This window comes from Erythrolamprus reginae, chromosome 1 (genome assembly GCF_031021105.1).
Source record: "Erythrolamprus reginae isolate rEryReg1 chromosome 1, rEryReg1.hap1, whole genome shotgun sequence".
Taxonomy (NCBI): domain Eukaryota; kingdom Metazoa; phylum Chordata; class Lepidosauria; order Squamata; family Dipsadidae; genus Erythrolamprus; species Erythrolamprus reginae.
Genome location: NC_091950.1, coordinates 205,433,858 through 205,453,503, shown reverse-complemented (window position 1 = coordinate 205,453,503; position 19,646 = coordinate 205,433,858). Strand labels below are relative to the sequence as shown.

Here is a 19,646-nt window from a genome sequence, read left to right as displayed (position 1 = left end):
AAACTGCAGGGAGTCCAAGCAATCACCTGGAGGCAAGCTGACTTGAAGGCACAAAATAAGTGCATCTAAGGCAGCTCAAGGACAGGGTATAAATCTCAATATGTCGAAATACAGTAGAGTCCTGCTATTATTTTGTTTTTACTGGTTAATAGGACATTTTAAGAATTTCCCCGCCTGTTTTTCCAGGCGCTTTGCAATAAAGGAGAGGGGGTAGGCAGCATTCTTTCCTAAAGAAGTAATCCGAAGCGAATTGGAGCAAGAGAATTTAACAGTTGCCCAAAAGGATTTTTTCCCGGACTTGGTTAATATAAATCAAAAACTTGTGTGCGTAAACCTTGGAGTGGTTACAAAAGGTTCCCTTAACCGTCGTGAAAACAAAACAAGCCCAGGACTTTATTGTTCTTCCGGATCTGCGTTCCTTTTATAACCCGAAGGCACAGGCGTCCTCCCTCTATTCTCTTCTGAGAGGCCCAGCGGGACTTGTTGCGTTGGGTTTGCGGGTGCGCCCCTCTCCCGGAATTCAGCGCAGGGCGAGGCGAGGCGGGGCGGCGGACCCTTTAAGTTCCAGGCAGGGCTCGCTTGCTGGGTGGGAGCAGTCAAGGAAAGCAACACCCACCGACCCACCCACCCCCAAACGCCAACCTTTGGAGCGATGCCGCAGCGCTGAGCCGGGCGGGAGGGGAGGCGGGAGGAACCGAGAGAGCGAGAGCCGGGGAGGCGAGCGCGCGAGAAGGGGCGGGAGTTGAAGTTGCCGTACTCAAGTGGCGGCGGAGAGGCCCGGAAGGGGGGAAGAGAGAGGGAGAGAGAGAGAGGGAGGGAGAAAAGCGTGGTGGGAAGAAGAAGAAAGAGTCGCCAGGCCCGGGCATGGGGCGCGGCGGAGACGGCGGTTTGCTGTAACCCTAGGCTTGGCCTGCAAGAGCTTCCTTCTTCCCCCCCGCCCTCGGGGAGAGCAGTCTGAGGAGGAGTTTGTGTGTGTTTGTGGGAAGCAGCGACCTGCTTTTCTATGTCTCCTTGCCGGGGTCGCGTGGGGCTATCGCTTCCCAAGCCCTCGCATCTCTGGGTTCCTGTTTAAGGAGGGGGGGGGGGGGGCGCGTCCATAAGCGGAAACCCGAGTGATTGCTCAATCCCTCCCAGTTAACCAGAGTTGGCTTCGGGCGGCGCTTTTCTGCGGATTAAACCTAGCCATCCTCTCTCTCTCTCTCCCCCCGCCTTGAGAAACTTGTGCGTGTGTGACCTTTGTTGCCGTTTTGCTTTCCCTCCAAGACTTGAGGGCTGAGCGGTTTCAAGCTTGTCTTTGCCTGCCAGGCCTCTGTCCTGCCCTTGCTGAGGAATTCTGGTTCCTTGTCCCCCTTTTTTTACTTCCTTCCTTCTTTCCTCCCCTCTTTTTCACGCAGTGTCAAAACACAAACACCTGCTGCTGAGAGTAGTTTCTCTTCGGGAGTTTAGAGTTTGCTGAGTTTTGCCTTTCTAAACAAGGTCCCCGATTATTGCGAGACTTTAGTATTTCCCACACCCACCCTTTTCTGAATGTGCCATTTTTTTTAAAAAAGAATCCTCATCTACATTTGTTTTTATTCGGATGAGATGAAAGTGACAGTTTGTTTTGGCAAGACGGGGATTGTAGTTCCCTGTAAAGATGGACAAATCCGGGTTAGAGATTTAACCCACCAGGCTCTACAGAGGTACCTAAGAACCAAAGAAAAGGTAAGCCTTGACTTCTGCTGTAAACACACTGTAGGCAAAGTCACCTGTTGCTTAACTATTCCTTGTGCAGGGTGATTGGCTGCATCTTTCCGCTGCATGCATAAGGCATTTTGAGTGGGAAAATCTATTATGAGTTTTTTTATTACAAGTTGTTAATATCAAAAATGGCACTAAAGCAGGTTGAAAGTGTGAAACTTCATCTTCTCTCTCTCTCTGTGTATATATATCACATATACAGTATTTTTTACTTTTTTAAAAAATATTTTTTATTGTGAGTTTTCAAAAGTTTTACAAACATACTTAAGGACACATAATAACAATAAGATAAACACATGTAACAAGAAAACAAAACAAAAAAAGGAAACGGTACAGTATAATACAAGTGATACAAGTAATGTACAAAGAAAAAAAGCATGTTACATTATTAAGATTTTACTGATATTCACTTCCTTGACATCAGTGTAATATTAATGTTTGTGGATTTGTAGATTTTTTTCTTTTTTCAAGCCATGTTTATAGTTTCTCCCATATGATATATATTTCTTTCTTTCGTCCATTATGTAATTCTAGAGTGAGTTTACTCATTTCTGCGCATTCTAGTATTTTGTTAATTACCATTGTTTTGGAGGGCATGTGTTCATTCTTCCATTTTTGTGCGATTGCTAATCTAGCGGCTGTTAGTATGTGTATAATTAAGTAGTAATATGTTTTTGGCTGTTTTTCATGTGTGATATTTGACTCACCTTTAAATTTTAGTATTTGATACAAACAGGTGCGGGATCAGACTTAGATATCCAGATCTCATTAGTTCTGATGGAAGGTACGCCCAATCATTAGTGGCTACTGAAACTCAAAAGCAAGAGACCGGAGACATAGTTTGTAGAACTCTGGCAAATAACATATTTGTGACTAACTAACTTTGGGAGATTAGATGCAGAGCGTTACATAGCTCAGTGTCTTATTTAATATCACCATTGACCAATGACCAGAAATGGATTAAACTGGAAAATGTCATTTTCTTTGAAAGAACATTAATTCAGTTATACATTTACCAGAATCCCAAGAGTAGTCTTCAAAAACTTTCCCTGTTGAGTGATGACTATACACTTATAACATTCAGGTCCTCTTTTCCTGATCTCATGTCCTCTTAGAATTCCTTGTTTATCTCAGTGATTGGAGAAAGCCCAAATAGAAATAAGAACAGTCAGCCATTCTGAAGCTTCCATAGTAATGTGTCTGGCAATCTCTAGAAAAGCATAATTTTATTATTGTGTTCTTTCTATTTTTATATTACAAGCTGAGTATGTCAATTCTATTCTGTTTTCCTCCTGTCACTCCCTTAAATTGCACAAATGGTGCAAACCATAATTTTTATTGACATCTCTGAATCTTGTTTCTTCCATATTATTGATAGTATTTTTAAAATCTGCCCAGTAGCTGTACGGTAGCTTCAAAGGCAAAGGAAAGTTCAGTACTGGGTTGCCTACATAGAACCTGTCTCTAGCTAACTAAAGCATCCATGTCTTTTTCTGTACTCATAAGGTTGCCCTCTGCAGCTACAGGGAAAATATGATTTAAGGTACTACATCAAGAGGCTGTTGGTATACCCCTGCATGTTCCAAACATCCTTTTGCCTTTAAATTTGAGCTACAAAATTATGGATTACTATTTTTGATAAATGAAGAGTTATGGTGATAGTTAGTTTTTTAAGTCAAAAAAATCTGCTTATTTTCCCAGTGACCTGTCTGAGCTGCTTTAAGTAAGAGTAAACAAAAAGTGAAAGTGTGGTCACTGGTCTGGAATTAGTGGTTTTAACCCATACATCTGGAAGCTGCCTCATAGTTCCTGTGGTAGAGCATACAAAAGCATATTGCAAAAGTCATATGCAAATCATCTTCAAAGGCTTGATATTGAAATGAATGTATTTGTGGTAGTTTGTCTTTTACCAACCTGTCACCAGAGTATAACTTCAATATGTAAATTCTGTCTAAGTAAAATGTAAATCAGGCACTCTCAGAGTGTTTATTTTTACCATTCTGTAAACATCATGCAACTTAGACACCTGATTTTGTGCCACACCACCAATTTAGAATTGAGCTGATTGCAAGAACATTTTCTTCTTGATGATGATGCTTATTCTAGATAATCTTTTATCAAAAATACCTCCTATACATGGAAATCATTGAGAAAGAATCTAGGAAAAACTCCCTAGTTAGTAATTCTTGGCACCTTTATTTTGCAAAAATAATAACGAATTTTTTAAATATAGAATAGCACATTGAATTTATTCCAATATAACAGTAAGCTACAATGCTTTTGTGTTCTGATCAATGCTACTTTATTGCTCTTCCACTTTCTTTTCAGAGTGACTATCTAAATCCAGAATGTCTTCATAATTTAGTTCTGTATTAGAACTGAAATGGAATTAATGGCTTACTGCTTTCTTCTTAGGTCTGAATTTCTTCTGGTTTCTTAGGAGAGAATCAAAGAGAGGTATGATTGGAATATGACTCGTAAATCCGACATGCACAATCTAAAGTTCTAGAGTTACGTGCAGTCCCCAAATGTCTTGAGCAGAGCACAGGTCTTGAGCAGAGCACCTTCAAAAGTGATTGCCAAATTATAATTTTTAATGTGGAAGGGAAGTTAGTAACATTTTATTGTAGAGTGATCATATTACCTTCATTTAATATTGAGGACTGATGCTCATGAAATACAGTTAGATTCAGTTTTTGTTTTTTATCCTTTTTTGCTCAAAGATCAAGTATGTTCTTAGCAGAGAGAGAAAACAATTCACTGCCTCTACTGTAACTCTACTGTTGATAATGGTATCTGAATTTTTACCTCTTCCATTGACAAATTTAGTTAAACTTTCAAAGATTTTTCTTGCCACTGTCCACTGGAAAATGGTGGTAGCATCTAAGATCTGATGTGATCTTTATATTGCTGGAAGTTGTACATCTGTATTTTACTTGTGTAAACCTTAAATACTTGTGTTATAATTCTAATATTAATAAATTAAAATGTTGAATAAACAAATGTTGAAACAATAGGAGGCTGGGAAATCTTATGCAATTTTACATTTATGTGAAACTTCTAGCTCTCTTAGAAACTTGTTCATTGTTCAGTTGCATCGGGTATTATGAAGTTCAGTGCATCTTTTTTCCTGCAAATTATCTGTAAAAATGAAAATACTGGCATGAAATCAGAGTTATGGATGGGGATTGTGTTGGGTAGATAATTAAATTTTACTCTTGAGCAGTATTTTCAGAGAGGAAAAATGAAGACTTAGTTTCTTCTGCCTTTGATAAATGTTTTGAGTTATTAGTACATAGTATCTGAAGTGCCTAATTATTTATCTCAAGCCTGAATTGACACTAGTAATTACTTCATGGTAAAGCGAATACTGTATTCAGATTCTTCAGTTTATTTCATCAGGCAGTTACAGAATTTGAAAGAAACATTCCTCAATTTGTTAGATCATATTTATTATATATGAAGTTACTTAATTTAGCTAAGACTCAATCTTTTTCTTGTATCCTTTGTGGGCCAAAATTTTAAAACAGACATTTTATATTTTAAAAAAGATACGAGGGAGTAAGCTGGGATTTGTAATATAACAGAATACATATAATATTGGTGTGACAGATCCACTTCTAAGAAAAACGTCACTTGTTAGATCTGGTGTATGTGAACAAGATGTGCCTTAGGTTAAGATGTTATTATAGATCTATAGATAGTTGGGGAAAACCTAGTGTATTCTGCGGCTTATGACACAGTGTGTCATAGGCTGCACAGTGTGATTGGGCAAATCAGTTGCTTGGGGAAACTGTATATCAGCTGATATATAATATTATTAATACTGATACTTTTAAAGGTTTTGCATAAAGATAGTGATGTTGACAATTCTCTTCATATTAACCTGTAGCCTTGTTTCTGTTCCAGAGATTGTGTCTAAAGTTGAAAGGATATTTAACTTTTGTATAAAATGCATACTTTCCTAGTAGTTGGAGAGAAATATATGACTTGAGGTACATACTTGTATAAGAGAAAGCTTGATTAAGAATCCTAGGATTATAAGGTTTGCATCCAATTAAGAACAGCATTGGTGACATAGTGGTTAGAACACAGTAGTGTAGGCTAACTCTGCCCATTGCCTGGAGTTCGATCATGATGGGTCTCAAGGTTAAGTCAGCCTTCCATCCTTTTGAGGGCAGCAAAATGAGGATCCAGATTGTTGAGGGTAATATGCTGATGCTATAAAACAGCTCTAATAATACTGTAAAGCACGATGGAGAGATGTATAAGTCTAAGTCTAGTGCTAAGAAGAACTGAAAGTATTGTAATTTATGAAATAATCTTGTTATTTGTAGATAAATTGGTTTATTGAAATCAATGAGTCACTTTTAAGATTTATTAGGCAATGCCTTTCTTAAATAGCCAGTTTTGTTAAAACTCCCATCAAGCATGGATAAATATATATATTGGCTGTATGTGGTCTGCTACATGGTTAAAACAGAAAGATTTTAACTTTTGCAAAAGTGTTCATTTCTGTGAGATCAAAACAACTCATCCAGATTGTCCAAGCTTAGAACAAATCAAGCCCTGTTCCAAAATGTGGGGGAAAACGAAGCATTATGATTACAGATTCCTTCATGTGTTCTGATATTCTTCAATTTGGCAGGGTGGTTTTTTTTTAGTTTTCCAAGTTCAGGAGACATGAAGAGTGCATTAGTCAATAAAATAGCAGGCACAGATCCATTTATAAGAGCCTATTAATGTATTTCCAAATAAAAATAAATCAACAGATTTTGGAACAGACAATTAGTTTTTCATTGCAAACTATACTTATTTCAAACAATTGAATTTTAGGATTGAATTGCAAGCTACTTTTAGGTAACTGGCAGGCTATGCCTCTTTTACAAAGTGATGCCTTGATTAAAATAACCCTAATAGCTGTCTTAAGGATAATGGTGAAATTTGCAGAAATATGTTTCAGTCCTATAAGTTTAATAGACTGTTGAGTTCTTGATTAGCATTCTTGTACATTTCTAAATCAATATAATATATTTGTGCAAATGTGTAGAAAAAAATTACTCGTTATTATAACCAATATTTTTAATAATTTATTTTCCATTAACATGGATTGAAGTTTTTTGCTTGTTCTGCAAGTGTGATGCTTAATTTTCCTGATGGACAGGATTATTATATGTCATAGCAGTAGTAACTATGAGCTGAATATTTAGGTGTGCTTATTCAAACATATGCAGAACTATGTACCCTCCTATCTATCTAAATACAAATTTATCCCTTTCTAAATCAGAGTTCATTAGCAATTCTCTAATTTGCCTCTGGTGCATCAATATATTTTCTTGAATAGAAAATCTTAATTAAGCTGTACAACACTCAAATTTGCTCATCATGACAAGCATATTAATAAGCTCAAGTATCACTTTTGTATATCAGTGCCTCATGGTACAGTGAGAATTATGGGTGATTGCTTGTCAAGTTTAAGAGAGAACTCTTGAGTATAAATCATAGACAGGGTCCTATATAATTGAAAGGCGATTTTGTAGCATACTATTAAAAAGAACTAAAACCTTAATGTACTACGCATATCAATTTCTTCCATAACGACTTTAATATTAGGGGAACTTGGTTTCCTATAGTTATCACCCCTAAACCACAACTACTGTACTTCCTTTTTTTGTCTGTCTGTGGCATATATTTTTTTCTTTCACTTCTGTGGCTTTCTTTTTTCATTTCTGACAATTTTATGTTTGCTAATAAAGTTAAAGCTTCTTTTTTATTGATAACTTAAAATATATTTTAAAAATGAGGTAGAGTTGGTAATAATGAAAAATACCTGACAGTTATTGTGAAAATGAAAAACTGCAATGTACTGTATGTGCTAAATTCAGAATCTAAAAGTTGGATTTACTAATGCAGTTTCTTAGTCTCTTCTGTTAGCCCACTGTGCACCTATAAAAACTTTTTGTGAAAGGCCTAAGTACAATAGGTACAGTTTCTTTCCTGTTTCCCCACAACTGTGATGGCGAACATATGGCATGTGTGCCACAGGTTGCATCTGAGAGCACACGAGGCATTGCCCTATGTCAGTTCCAATGCGCATGTGTGCACTGGCCAGATGATTTTCGGCCTTCCAGAGGGTGGGGGAAGCCATTTTTTCTTCTTCCATGCTTCGGGAAATCCTCTGGACTCTCTGGATGGCGAAGAATGGGCTCAACGGGCCTACTAGAAGTTCGTTTCTGAACTTCAGGTAGGCCCATTCGGCCCGTTTTCACCATCCACAGAGTCCAGAGGCTTCAGTGAGACCTGTACGCATATACTAGGGGAGAGCGTGGGGGGTTGTGCATGCATGCATGGGGAGAGGGCATTGCATTATGGGCATTGGCACATATGTGCGTGTCCTTTTTCCACCTGAGCAAAAAAAAGGTTGCCATCACTGCCCTACAACATCAGTCCTGTGGGTTGGTTGAGCTGAGAGTGAGCAACCCAACGTCCCCAGTGAGCTGCCATATCAATGGGTGAACTTGAAAGCTGGGTATCCATCTGGCTCCAAAAATATTATTAATACTTTCCTTCCCATTCTCTCTTTTGAATGCTAGGGGCCTAACATTCATTCCCAATACATACAACTTTTTATTTCTCAAGTGACACTTGATATAATAAAATGGGCAGAAGACTGTTCTTCTACTGTATGCAGTCATTTTATTTTAGTAGACATTAATTTCTAAAAACTGATTTCCTAATGCTTTGTTCTAATTCTTTGTAAATATTTGGCCATTTTAAAATTTCTCCAACCATTTTTCTATCTTTAGAAAACTTCAAAATATGAAAAATATTATCTCTATTACATTCACATATGTACCTGCATTTTACCGCATTTATTTTCATTGAAAAATACATAGATGCACATTATAGCTTAGAATTCCCAGAGGGAAAAACTATTTTAAAATTGGCTTCATGATATTTATTCTCTATGCATATGTAGGGTGTGTGTGAGTGTAAAACAGCTGTACCCATATAATAAATGAGCATTAAATAGCCTGGATTCAACCTCTGACATTTTTTTAAAGTCTAAAGAATAGTTAATATGAGAAAGCATATAATCTGCAGATGGTTAAATGCTTGATGCGCTTTTGTTTCACTGTCATTCAACAATGAATGCAGTGATTGTGTTCTCCTTTTTTGTGGGTTATGACACAATCTCTTACATTCAGTTTTTTTTATTGAATGATGCTTTGCTGATTAAAGAAGGTATTTAACAATGCCAATATCTTGGTAATATAGCTATATATGTTAAAGGTCATGAAAAATAAAATAGGAGATCCTTGTTGCCTTGAATATAATAATGATAGGTTTAGATTACTTTTCTAGAAAAATAAGAGAACAGCTATGGATTTATTGGATAAAATAGAAGACTATTAGTAATTACAGTATACCTTAATGCTAGTAATATATTATTTCCACAATCTGAAATAAAAAACTAAAATAATGAAAGGCTGAAATAATATACAATGTCACATTTAAAATATGTATTTTGACACCTGTTATGTAAGGTAAGAATCAAATGTAACTTTGTAAAAATTAACATTTTCTTTGTGCTAAAACATCTGCTTAAATAATACCCATTTTAATTGTTTTAAGAAATTTCAAGCAGTATTTGTTAGTTTTTGTGGCTTTCAGGTGGGTTATTATTTGATTCTTGGCTTACTTTTATCGTTTTATGGCATTTTTTTTCATTGCTTAACTGAAGATTAAAATGTATTATAATGTGAAATTACATTAGGAAAATTTAAAACATGTAATATTGCTTGTTGAAGTAACCATCATGTACATGCACAAACAAAGGAACTCAGCAGGAAATTAAAAACAGAGAAATGTATAAGGTATTTTTATGTATAACTTATAGTGTTTGAGGAAAGACTTTATTTATATTTCACCTTTATTATTTTGCCAATAACTGAAGATAGAAAACATGTCCAACACCCTGTTTTCACCACAATAACAACCCTGAGTTGGTTGGGCTAAGTTATAGTGTTTCTCAAATAGTGGGGCAGGTCTTCCTGGAGGGGGCGTGGAATGATGCCAGGGGGCAATGTGTTTTTTTTGCCACAGGGAGTAAAATGCGTATCCTATCTCACACTTGTACCAGTACCTTCATCGTGTTTCTCAGCGTGTCCAGGGCATCCTGTTCTAAAAGAAAACATCATGTAAGTTCAATAAAACTTCTTGAACTTATGAGATGTTTTCTTTTAGAATGGGCTGCCCTGGACACAATGTCGAGGAACGCGGGGAGGTACCAGTACAAATGTCAAATAGAATGCGCATCATGTGGTGGTGCACAATTTGGGATGGCAGGTCAGGTGGGGTGGGCTGTGAGACACGCATTGGCCTTTACTTTATTGTAAATGTAAATTTTACTTCTTCATAGAAAGGGCATAATAGAAAATAATTGAAAAGCACTGGGGTAAGAGAATGGCTGGCTCTCTGATTATGGCGGGTCTTGAACTCATAACCTCCCGCTTTCTAGTCTCGTGCCTTAATCACTGGATCAAATTGCTTCTCTCTATCTATCTCCATAAATATTCTAAATAACTGGCTCTTATATACATATTCATATCATATTTATATGTTTTATATTCATATTATATTCATATGTATAAATATAAATCATATAAATGTTCTAAATAAAATGGAAATAAATATTTTTGCTTATTAAAAATGAAACACTGAATCATAACCATTAGAATAACAGTATCAGTCATACTGTTAAATTTCCCTAAATTTAAGGCAAATAAGGACCAAGTACTGTATAGCAATGTGGTGCGTGCATCCAATCATTGAATGACACTGAGGAAAATATTTTTCTTAATGCATGATGTAACTACTAAGATGAATTGTTTATTTATGTGGCTACCCAATTCAAAACAACTCTGAGTGGCATATAGCAAAGATGAAACAAATGCATATACATCTGTTAATAATTAGGCAAGTTCCATAACCATTATTAACCTTGCCAAAGTTTAACCTGTTTAAAAATTGTAACTGGCATCCAGAATTTTTGTCTACAATACATGACTGAGTTGTACTAAAAAATAAATAAATCAAAAGGTCTTTCTATAATACGATAAGTATGAGTCTGTCATCTGCACCTCTATAACTGTCTGGTTTGGTTCTGCAACCCAACAAGACTGACACAGACTTCAGAGGATAATCAGAACTGCAGACAAAACAATTGCTGCCAACCTGCCTTCCATTGAGGACCTGTATACTGCACGAGTCAAAAAGAGGGCAGGGAAAATATTTACTGACCCCTTACATCCTGGACACAAACTGTTTTGACTCCTACCCTCATAACATCGCTACAGAACACTGCACACTGAGACAACTAGACACAAGAACAGTTTTTTCTTGAACGCCATCACTCTGCTAAACAAATAATTCCCTCAACCCTGTCAAACTATTTACTAAGTCTGCACTACTATTACTACTAGTTTTTTCCTCATCATTCCTGTCATCCATTTCCTTCAATTTATGACTGTATGACTGTAACTTGTTGCTTATATCCTTAAGATTTTTATTAATATTGATTGTTTTCTCATTGCTTTTTTGAATCCTATGACAATCATTAAGTGTTGTACCTCATGATTCTTGACAAATGTATCTCTTTCTTTTGTGTACACTGAGAGCATGTGCACCAAGACAAATTCCTCACACTTGGCCAATAAAGAATTCTATTCTGTTCTGTTCTGTTCCGTTCCATTCTAAATTATCCTGATTTAAAACAGGGTTTTACACAGTTTTCTTTTAACTACAATTTGTATTCTTTTTGCCCCATGACTGATTTGATGGAAATAATTTTTAAAAACCCTTAGGAATCCATCTAAAGTCCCGAGAAGCCTTATATGACCCTGTAAACTGGCATCTCAGGCTTGTTCCTTGTGTTATAAAATTAATTACCTGGACAACTTGAAAGGAGGTATAGCTTCAAAAGCCCTAGAAGGTGATATATTCAATCAATGTGTGTTCAAGTAGTCTTCGTCTTCCAGTGGCAATTGGGACTGGATTTCTATAGCTAAGTGATATGGTCATAAAGCATGACAGTATTGCTTAGTGACAGCAATCCTGGTTGCCATCATTAAACAAATCTCATGTCATGTGGCAGGGACAACCAAAGACATTGGGAAATCTGGCAGGAAGTTACATGTCACGGGTACACAGATTAGTAACTGATGGAGCAAGATGCATAAGGGGTAGGTTAAGGATGTATGTGAGAAATGTGGTTTGGGGAAGTTGTGAGGGGCACATAAAGAATACAGTGGGAGTTAAGGGTGCACAACAGTGGAGGGTGCACAGGTTAGGATGGGTGTGCAAGTGTGTTTTGGGGTGTGCAAAAGATGCAACATGGATCAGGAGGCTGTATGAGGCTGCACGGGTAGAATTCGACAACTTGCTGCAGCCAACTTTGCCTGGTCATATCACTACACCAACATACCATGGGAGAACTGGCCGTGGCCAACTTGCTATGGGACAACTCGCTGTGGGAGAATTTTATGAGGGATAACGCAATGTGGTAAATACTATCCACTATTTCTTTGATATTATTTCCATTGACAAAAGTGTAAGTAAGATAGAAGAAACAGTGGTGGATAACATTTATTTACATTGAATTATCCCACATGGGTTGTTCCGGGGCAAGTTGTCTTGGGGCAGATTGGCACAGTTGTCCTACCTAGACCCTACAGGGGAGGATTGGCGAAGGGTGTGTGAGAGTATATGTGAGAGTCACAATGCTGGTTAGGGAGGGTTTATGAGGCTGCAAGGGTCTGTATAATAGATGTTGGTGGATTGGAGAAGGTGCAAGGGAAAATTGGGAAGGATGCATGGCAGGGTAAGGTGCAAGGAAGGTGAGAGTTGGGAAGTGGCCACTGTGTATAATCACAGAGAAACTGTGGGAAAGTGCAAGGATGAGACTTACCCCAGCAACGTATGATCTTCTCTGCTGTCTTTCTCATTGATTTTTCTGTGGAAGCTAGAAGAACATTTGCAGATAGTGATCACCTCATTGTGGGGCATGTGTGAACCCAGGTCCCAGTGCCCAGGTTGCAATCATGTAATTCCTGTGGGGGTGGTGAGAGGACTCGAATTTCAAGGACTACTTGTCATAATTCGTTCAGCATTATTGTAACTTTGAAAGGTCACTGAATGAATGGTTGTAAGTCAAGGGTACAATAATTTTTTCTTGGTTGTAGTGAGCTGATGCTGATAATGTAAATATTTGTGGATTTGCAATCATATAATATCCCCATCCTTTAATTGGTTTTACATGCCTATATGCTCAGGTTTGGTGTCCACCAGTCTAAAAATGGAATATGGAACAGAACTTTGGAATACTCTTTTGAAATCATTAATATAGTTCAAAAAGTCACCATTGGAATTCTTTCTTTTTCTGACAATTGTACAAGTAGATAGCATGCAGTGAAGCCACATTTTTGAAACTCATTGAATATTGCTAATGTAGCAATTTCTATATTACATAAGCTGTGCATCTCCTAATTGAGTAAAGCTTACTGTTTTTAAACTAAGTGGTGCTCTGATTTAGTTTATCAGTAGTGATAACAAACATGGATGTTTTTTACAGGAATTTTAATGTTTGGAAACTTTCCCTATAGGCACATTTTATAGGTCCTGTAAATCAACTACATTAAATTACAAAAGTTAACAGATACAAATATTTGCTTTACCCCCTATGGCAACAATTAATTCCTGAAACTATTTTTGGATAATTTTCTACTTTAAAAGTATAACCTCCAGTTCAGTACTATAATTTACATTAATCAGATCTGTGCAAGTTAATATAATGTGCTATGATTATTGTGGTAGTTGTAAATCACACTTAGTTTGCAGTGGATCTAAGCAATATTATTTTCTTTCTGATGTGTGGAAGTCAGATGCTTAAATATAATGGAGATCATTTGTCATATTTTTCTTTAGCGTGTTAGCAATACAATTACTTCTAGAGGGCTTCTGGTGGGATTAGTATAGTGGAGGGAAGGATACAATTGGACCAGGATACCCTAATGTGTTAGAAGCATGCACACAAAACTTATACATTTACCAAAGTCACTTATATTCAGTGAGATTGGAAGGGCATATCATCACCTACAGTAGTTGAGTAAGGGAATAAAGAGAAAACAGGATTTGTCCTGATTATAGAAATAATTATTTGAGAATAAGAGCACCAAAATTATAAGTCTACTATTAAGCTGGTGTGTTTACCTTTAGTAAAGATCAAGAGAATCAGTAAGTATCTAGTGGCTACTAGATTCTAAAATATAACAAGCTACAGGCAGGCTAGTAAACTCCTCTCCCCACCCCTCCTCTCCCTTCCCCTCTCCCCTTTCTTCTCTTCTCTCCCGCTGCCCAGCACTCTCTTCTGCTATGTAAGATAAAGCCTACTTGGATGGGTGACCTTCAGACAATCATTCATTCATTCATTCATTCATTCATTCATTCATTCATTCATTCATTCATTCGACTTCTATGCTGCCCAATCCCGAAGGACTCAGGCTATATGCTAAATTGGGAAGTTGAAATGCTTGCTGCTACCTTGATGTCTTGATGTCCAGATGGCATCCATCCCAGAGTTCTTAAAGAACTCATATTTGTCATTGCTACCCCCTGACTGATTTGTGTAACCAATCCCTGTTAACAGGAGATGTTCCTGATGGTTGGAGAATGGCCAGTGTTGTGCCTATCCACAAGAAGGGCAGTAGAGAAGGAGCTGGTAACTACAGGCCTGACATCTTGACATCAGTTGTAGTTAAAATGATGGAGACTCTACTCAAAAAGAGGATAAATCAGCAATAACTTATTGGACCCTAAAAACCAATAACTTATTGGACCCAAATCAGCATGGCTTTACTGAAGGCAAATCATGTCAGACTAATCTCATTGATTTCTTTGACTATGTCACAAAGGTGTTGGATGAAGGTGGTGCCATGGATATTGCCTATCTGGACTTCAGCAAAGCCTTTGATATGGTTCCACATAAAGAGCTGATAGATAAATTAGTGAAGATTGGACTTAATCCCTGGATAGTTCAGTGGATTTGCAGCTGGCTGAAGCATAGACATCAGAGAGTTATTGTTAATGGCAAGTATTCTGAGCAGAGTCAGGTTACAAGCGGTGTGCCACAAGGGTCTGTTCTGGGTCCTATTCTTTTTAATATGTTTGTGAGTGACATAGGGGAAGGTTTGGTATGGAAGGTTTACCTATTTGCCGATGACTCTAAAGTGTGCAATAGGGTTGATATTCCTGGAGGCATCTGTAATATGGTAAATGACTCAGTTTTACTAGATAAATGACCAAAGCAATGGAAACTGCAGTTTAATGTTTCCAAATGTAAAATAATGCACTTGGGGAAAAGGAATCCTCAATCTGAGTATTGTATTGGCAGTTCTGTGTTAGGAAAAGCATCAGAAGAGAAGGATTTAGGGGTAGTGATTTCTGACAGTCTCAAAATAGGTGAGCAGTGTGGTTGGGCGGTAGGAAAAGCAAGTAGGATGCTTGGCTGCATAGCTAGAGGTATAACAAGCAGGAAGAGGGAGATTGTGGTCCCGCTATATAGAGCGCTGGTGAGACCACATTTGGAACAGTTGGGGGAAAGATCAAAAGCAACATGAGAAAATATTATTTTACTGAAAGAGTAGTAGATTCTTGGAACAAACTTCCAACAGACGTGGTTGGCAAATCCACAGTAACTGAATTCAAACATGCCTGGGATAAACATATATTCATTCTAAGATAAAATACCGGAAATAATATAAGGGCAGACTAGATGTACCATGAGGTCTTTTTCTGCCGTCAGTCTTCTATGTTTCTACCTGCTGGAAGAAGGCAATACAAAAAAACAGTCCAGAAATCTATAGGTAGTTCTCGCTTAACATCTGTTTGCTCAGTGACTATTTGAAATGACAGTGGCACTAACCAAAGGGTCTTACAAATTATCATTGAAATTCTGGCCATTGAAGCTCCCTTGCACTCAAGTGAATAAAATTTGAGCTCACTTGGGCACACCTGCATTTATGGCCCCCCCTACCTACCTACCCCTTATCGCTGTTGTTCTGCTACCTGTCCTGCACTGATCTGCCATGCTTACTGCCTAACTCATCAGAACTATAACAGCTGGAGGGGCTTCTCTTGCATCTTGTTCAAGGCCTCCATTCACACACCAGCCAGGGCCTTCATTCATACACCAGCCCTGGTCTCTGTCCGTGTCCCACTAAGAGTCTTCTTCCATGAAAGAAGCCCAGTGTGTGAAAAGAGATCTTGGCTGTGCCAGTGAAAAGAAGGATCCTTCTAGCTGGGTTCTGGTGCTGTTATGGTACAGCAAGGCCTTTCATGCACTGGCCTTCTTTTGTGAAATAATGCCCTGTGCCGGGCAAAAATGGAGACCCTGGGTGGAGTGCAAAAATAAGGCCCAGGATGAGGCAATAGTGGTGTTTGGCAGGGGCAGGCAAGGTGGCGGCACCTGGGGGCAGCATGCATGCCGATGTTTGAAAGGACAGAGATGGGGATGAAATAGGCAGATGGGGAGTGTTCAAGAAGAGGCCGTCTAAACTACGGAACCACCTTATGCCAGTGGTTCTCAACCTTCCCAATGCCGTGACCCTTTAATACAGTTTTTCATATTGTGGTGACCCCCAATAATAAAATAATTAGAAAACTCAGGAATGGATTCTAACTTACCTCTCTGCCAGTTCGCTTCCTCCTGGGTTTGGTGGGTTTGTGTTCACATGTGCTCTTTGCATCCGTATGCATGTGCAGTGCTGATTTTTTAAAAAAAATATTACAAACAAGATGATGATGCATGTGCAGTGCCAGAAATCCGGCTTCTGTGCATGCTCACAAGTTGCCATGCTACAGATATATATATATATTTGAAGTCTACTTGCATGTAGGGGGACCCACTTGGAGACGGATAGAGGAGCGGTGTCTCGATTTGTAAGACCATCGGAAATATGTTTTTTCCCTATCGTCTTAGGCAACCTCTGTGAAAGGGTTTTTTGACCGCACAAGTTGAGAACCACTGCCTTATACAGTAGAGGCAGATTAAGGATAACTTGGATCATGCTGGATCCTCACCTTATAGCTGGTCTGATTCAGTTAGCAAAGGCAATGGGGACTTCTGGAATTGTTGCTAAGCAATGCAGTCATGTGATGTTGCACTTTACAGTCCTATAGCTTACCAATGTCAATATCAAAAGTCCCCACTGCTGCTGTTAACCAAGGACCATTCTTCAGGGACGCATCCAAGTAGTTATCTGGAGTTGAACTGAATTTAAAGATAATCTTCTTTATTACCTATTTATAGCCACTCTATACATGTGTACTCTATCCAGCCACTTTAGTTACATAACATTTCCAAAATTTAGAAGGGCCTTTTTCTTGGCAGATGCAATGCCCTTCCAACAGCCATTACTGAAGGGGAGATACTAAAAGATCCCCTCTGAAGAGAGACTGTCCATACAGGATTGGAACAATTGAAATGATGGAATATATAACTTTCTATTGCTTTCCCCTTAATGCAGATGCTACCAGGAATTATCATCACCCTTCTTTCTAAACATCCTGGTTGATGTGATTTGTTTTATCTTGTTATTATCAGACCAATCTGATTTTGTTTCCTTGACCAGAACTAAATACTGTTCTTTAATTTCTTTTCTAATCCATCTTAAATATTTTAGAACATTTTTTTCCTTTTCCTCTAATCAATTTCTTTTTTAAATTTGCTGGTCTATGAATAAATCTTGATGGATTGTTACTACTTAATTGTATTCAGTAATATTTATACCCAAGTATGCTTAGGATACATTTAGGATTATAACACCTGTCTACCAGTCTAAATTTGTGACTTTGGGGTCAGTTGTGGATCTAGGTCTGATTTCATATCCAATATTTTTTTCTTACATCTGCTTATAGTTAGATTTTTTAAAGTGGGGCATTTTATTAACAAAATTATTTGGTGATTTTTTAAAGTAAAAATCAGTTTGATTTTCTCTTGTTCCTTATTTATATGTTTAAAATAAACATATGCACTGTAACATGATGTTGATTTAAAAAAAACCTATTCCACATCTGATGGCATTTATGATTTTTAAAGATATCATAGGAATGGGAAAGTTATAGCCCTCTAGTTGTAATATTTATACTTTACAGCCTGCATAACCAAGTTGAGTAACACTGCTAGTTTTAAAACTTAAACTAATTAAAGCCAAATGCAAGTTTTGTCTAATTATATATCTGAGATTTCTTTGTAGGTAAAAGTGATCTGTGTAAAAGATGAACCCTGAGCAAATTTCAATATAACCTTTGAAAAAGATGTATAACGAAGGCTTCTTTTTCTTTCATACATTTTTTGCTAACCGTTCTCTATGATCAAATGATGGGTCATTAGCTGTTGTATATAGATGATAGCATTCCTATGGAACCAGTTGAAATGAGCGTTGATTAATTCCTGCAGATATACAGTGTATTAGGTTTAACACTTGGATGCATTCCAAGACAGTCCACCTAGTTCCTCTGGGTGGTTTTACAAAGCATTGATCTCAAAGACTCTTTCTTAAAAATCTCTTTCACAGACATCAGGAATAGATAAGCAAAACAACAACATGTTCTATCCCTTGGGCATTGGCTTATCTAATATTTCAAAACTTGTTTTGAAAAGTTGCCAATTTGTGGCCATTCACACCATCTTCTAAAATCAGTAGTTATTTTGTATGACCTTCATTAAAGTTCTAAATCTAAATCAATGGAAGTTTCTAGAGATGAGTTGATTGAAGAATCACCCATCTGCCATTGTGGATGACATATTGAATCCAGCTCACATTGTTATGTATTAGATAATAATATTAGGAATTGTTCCTGGTTAGAATATGACACTTGTTGTTAAGCAGAACTCAATAGAAGTATTGTAAATGTTTACCTGTTGCTGATTGGCTGTTGTATTCTGGCGCCAAGAATAAGGAGCTGTCAGCCGCCGCTGTTGCTGGGCGAGTTCATATAAATAGCGCGGCTCCCGGTCTTACGCGTCTTCTGTCAGTGAAAGTGCGGCTGAGAGAAAGTGTTACAGCCGCTTGTTAACGCCTGTAGAAAATAAAGAATAATTCACTGGAACCGTGTATTGGCATCTATTACATTGGCGACGAGGGTCTCGAGGTTATTTTTTTCTCTCGAAAAAATTAGAGAAAATATACAATGTCGACCCCTTCGATCATCCAGCCTCCTGAGCTCTTTGACCCCGAGAGGTCTACCTGGACAGCCTATATGGCGAAATTTGACATTTTCCTGGAAGCAGCCGGCATGCGTGATGCTGAAGACAGCAGAAAAAGGGCTCTCTTTTTGAATTATTGTGGGACTCAAGTTTTTGAATTAGCGGGCACTTTAACAGATCCTGAGCCCGCTAACTCTGTACAGTGGGAAGTTTTAAAAGAAAAACTGGCTTCTCATTTTAAGCCAACTAAGCCTGCTCGAGTTTACAGGCATCAGTTCTCGCGCACAGCACAGGCTGAAGGCGAGTCAATTAATCAATTTGCAACTCGCCTCAGGACAATTTTAGCAAAGTGCCAGTTCGAAAATCCTGAGGCGAGATTGACAGATGCAATAATTTTTGGAATGCGAAATGTTACTATTCGCAATAAACTGCTGGCAACTGAAGAGTCAACACTTCAAGATGTCATCAAAGCGGCGCAAACGGCCGAAGTGGCCGAAGCCGCTGCAGCCGATCTTAAAACAAATGATAAACTACCAACGGTCTGCAAGATCTCGGACAGCCGTGCCCAGATGTCTCGACCGTACGACTACCAGCTACAAGATCAAGACCCGTTTGATGACTACTGCTGTCAGATTTGTGG

General features: G+C 38.0%; 1 protein-coding gene across 5 annotated transcripts in view; it reads left to right on the top strand.

The window, feature by feature from the left end:
- The first annotated feature begins 542 nt into the window (after positions 1-542).
- Positions 543-19,646, top strand: part of PARD3B (par-3 family cell polarity regulator beta) — a 697,616-nt gene continuing 678,512 nt past the window's right edge. For all 5 annotated transcript variants that reach the window (XM_070732030.1, XM_070732029.1, XM_070732032.1 and 2 more), the window contains exon 1: positions 543-1,704. In XM_070732030.1, the coding sequence (XP_070588131.1) occupies positions 1,585-1,704 (120 nt within the window). In that variant the 5' untranslated portion in view covers positions 543-1,584. The remainder of the gene's footprint in view (positions 1,705-19,646) is intronic.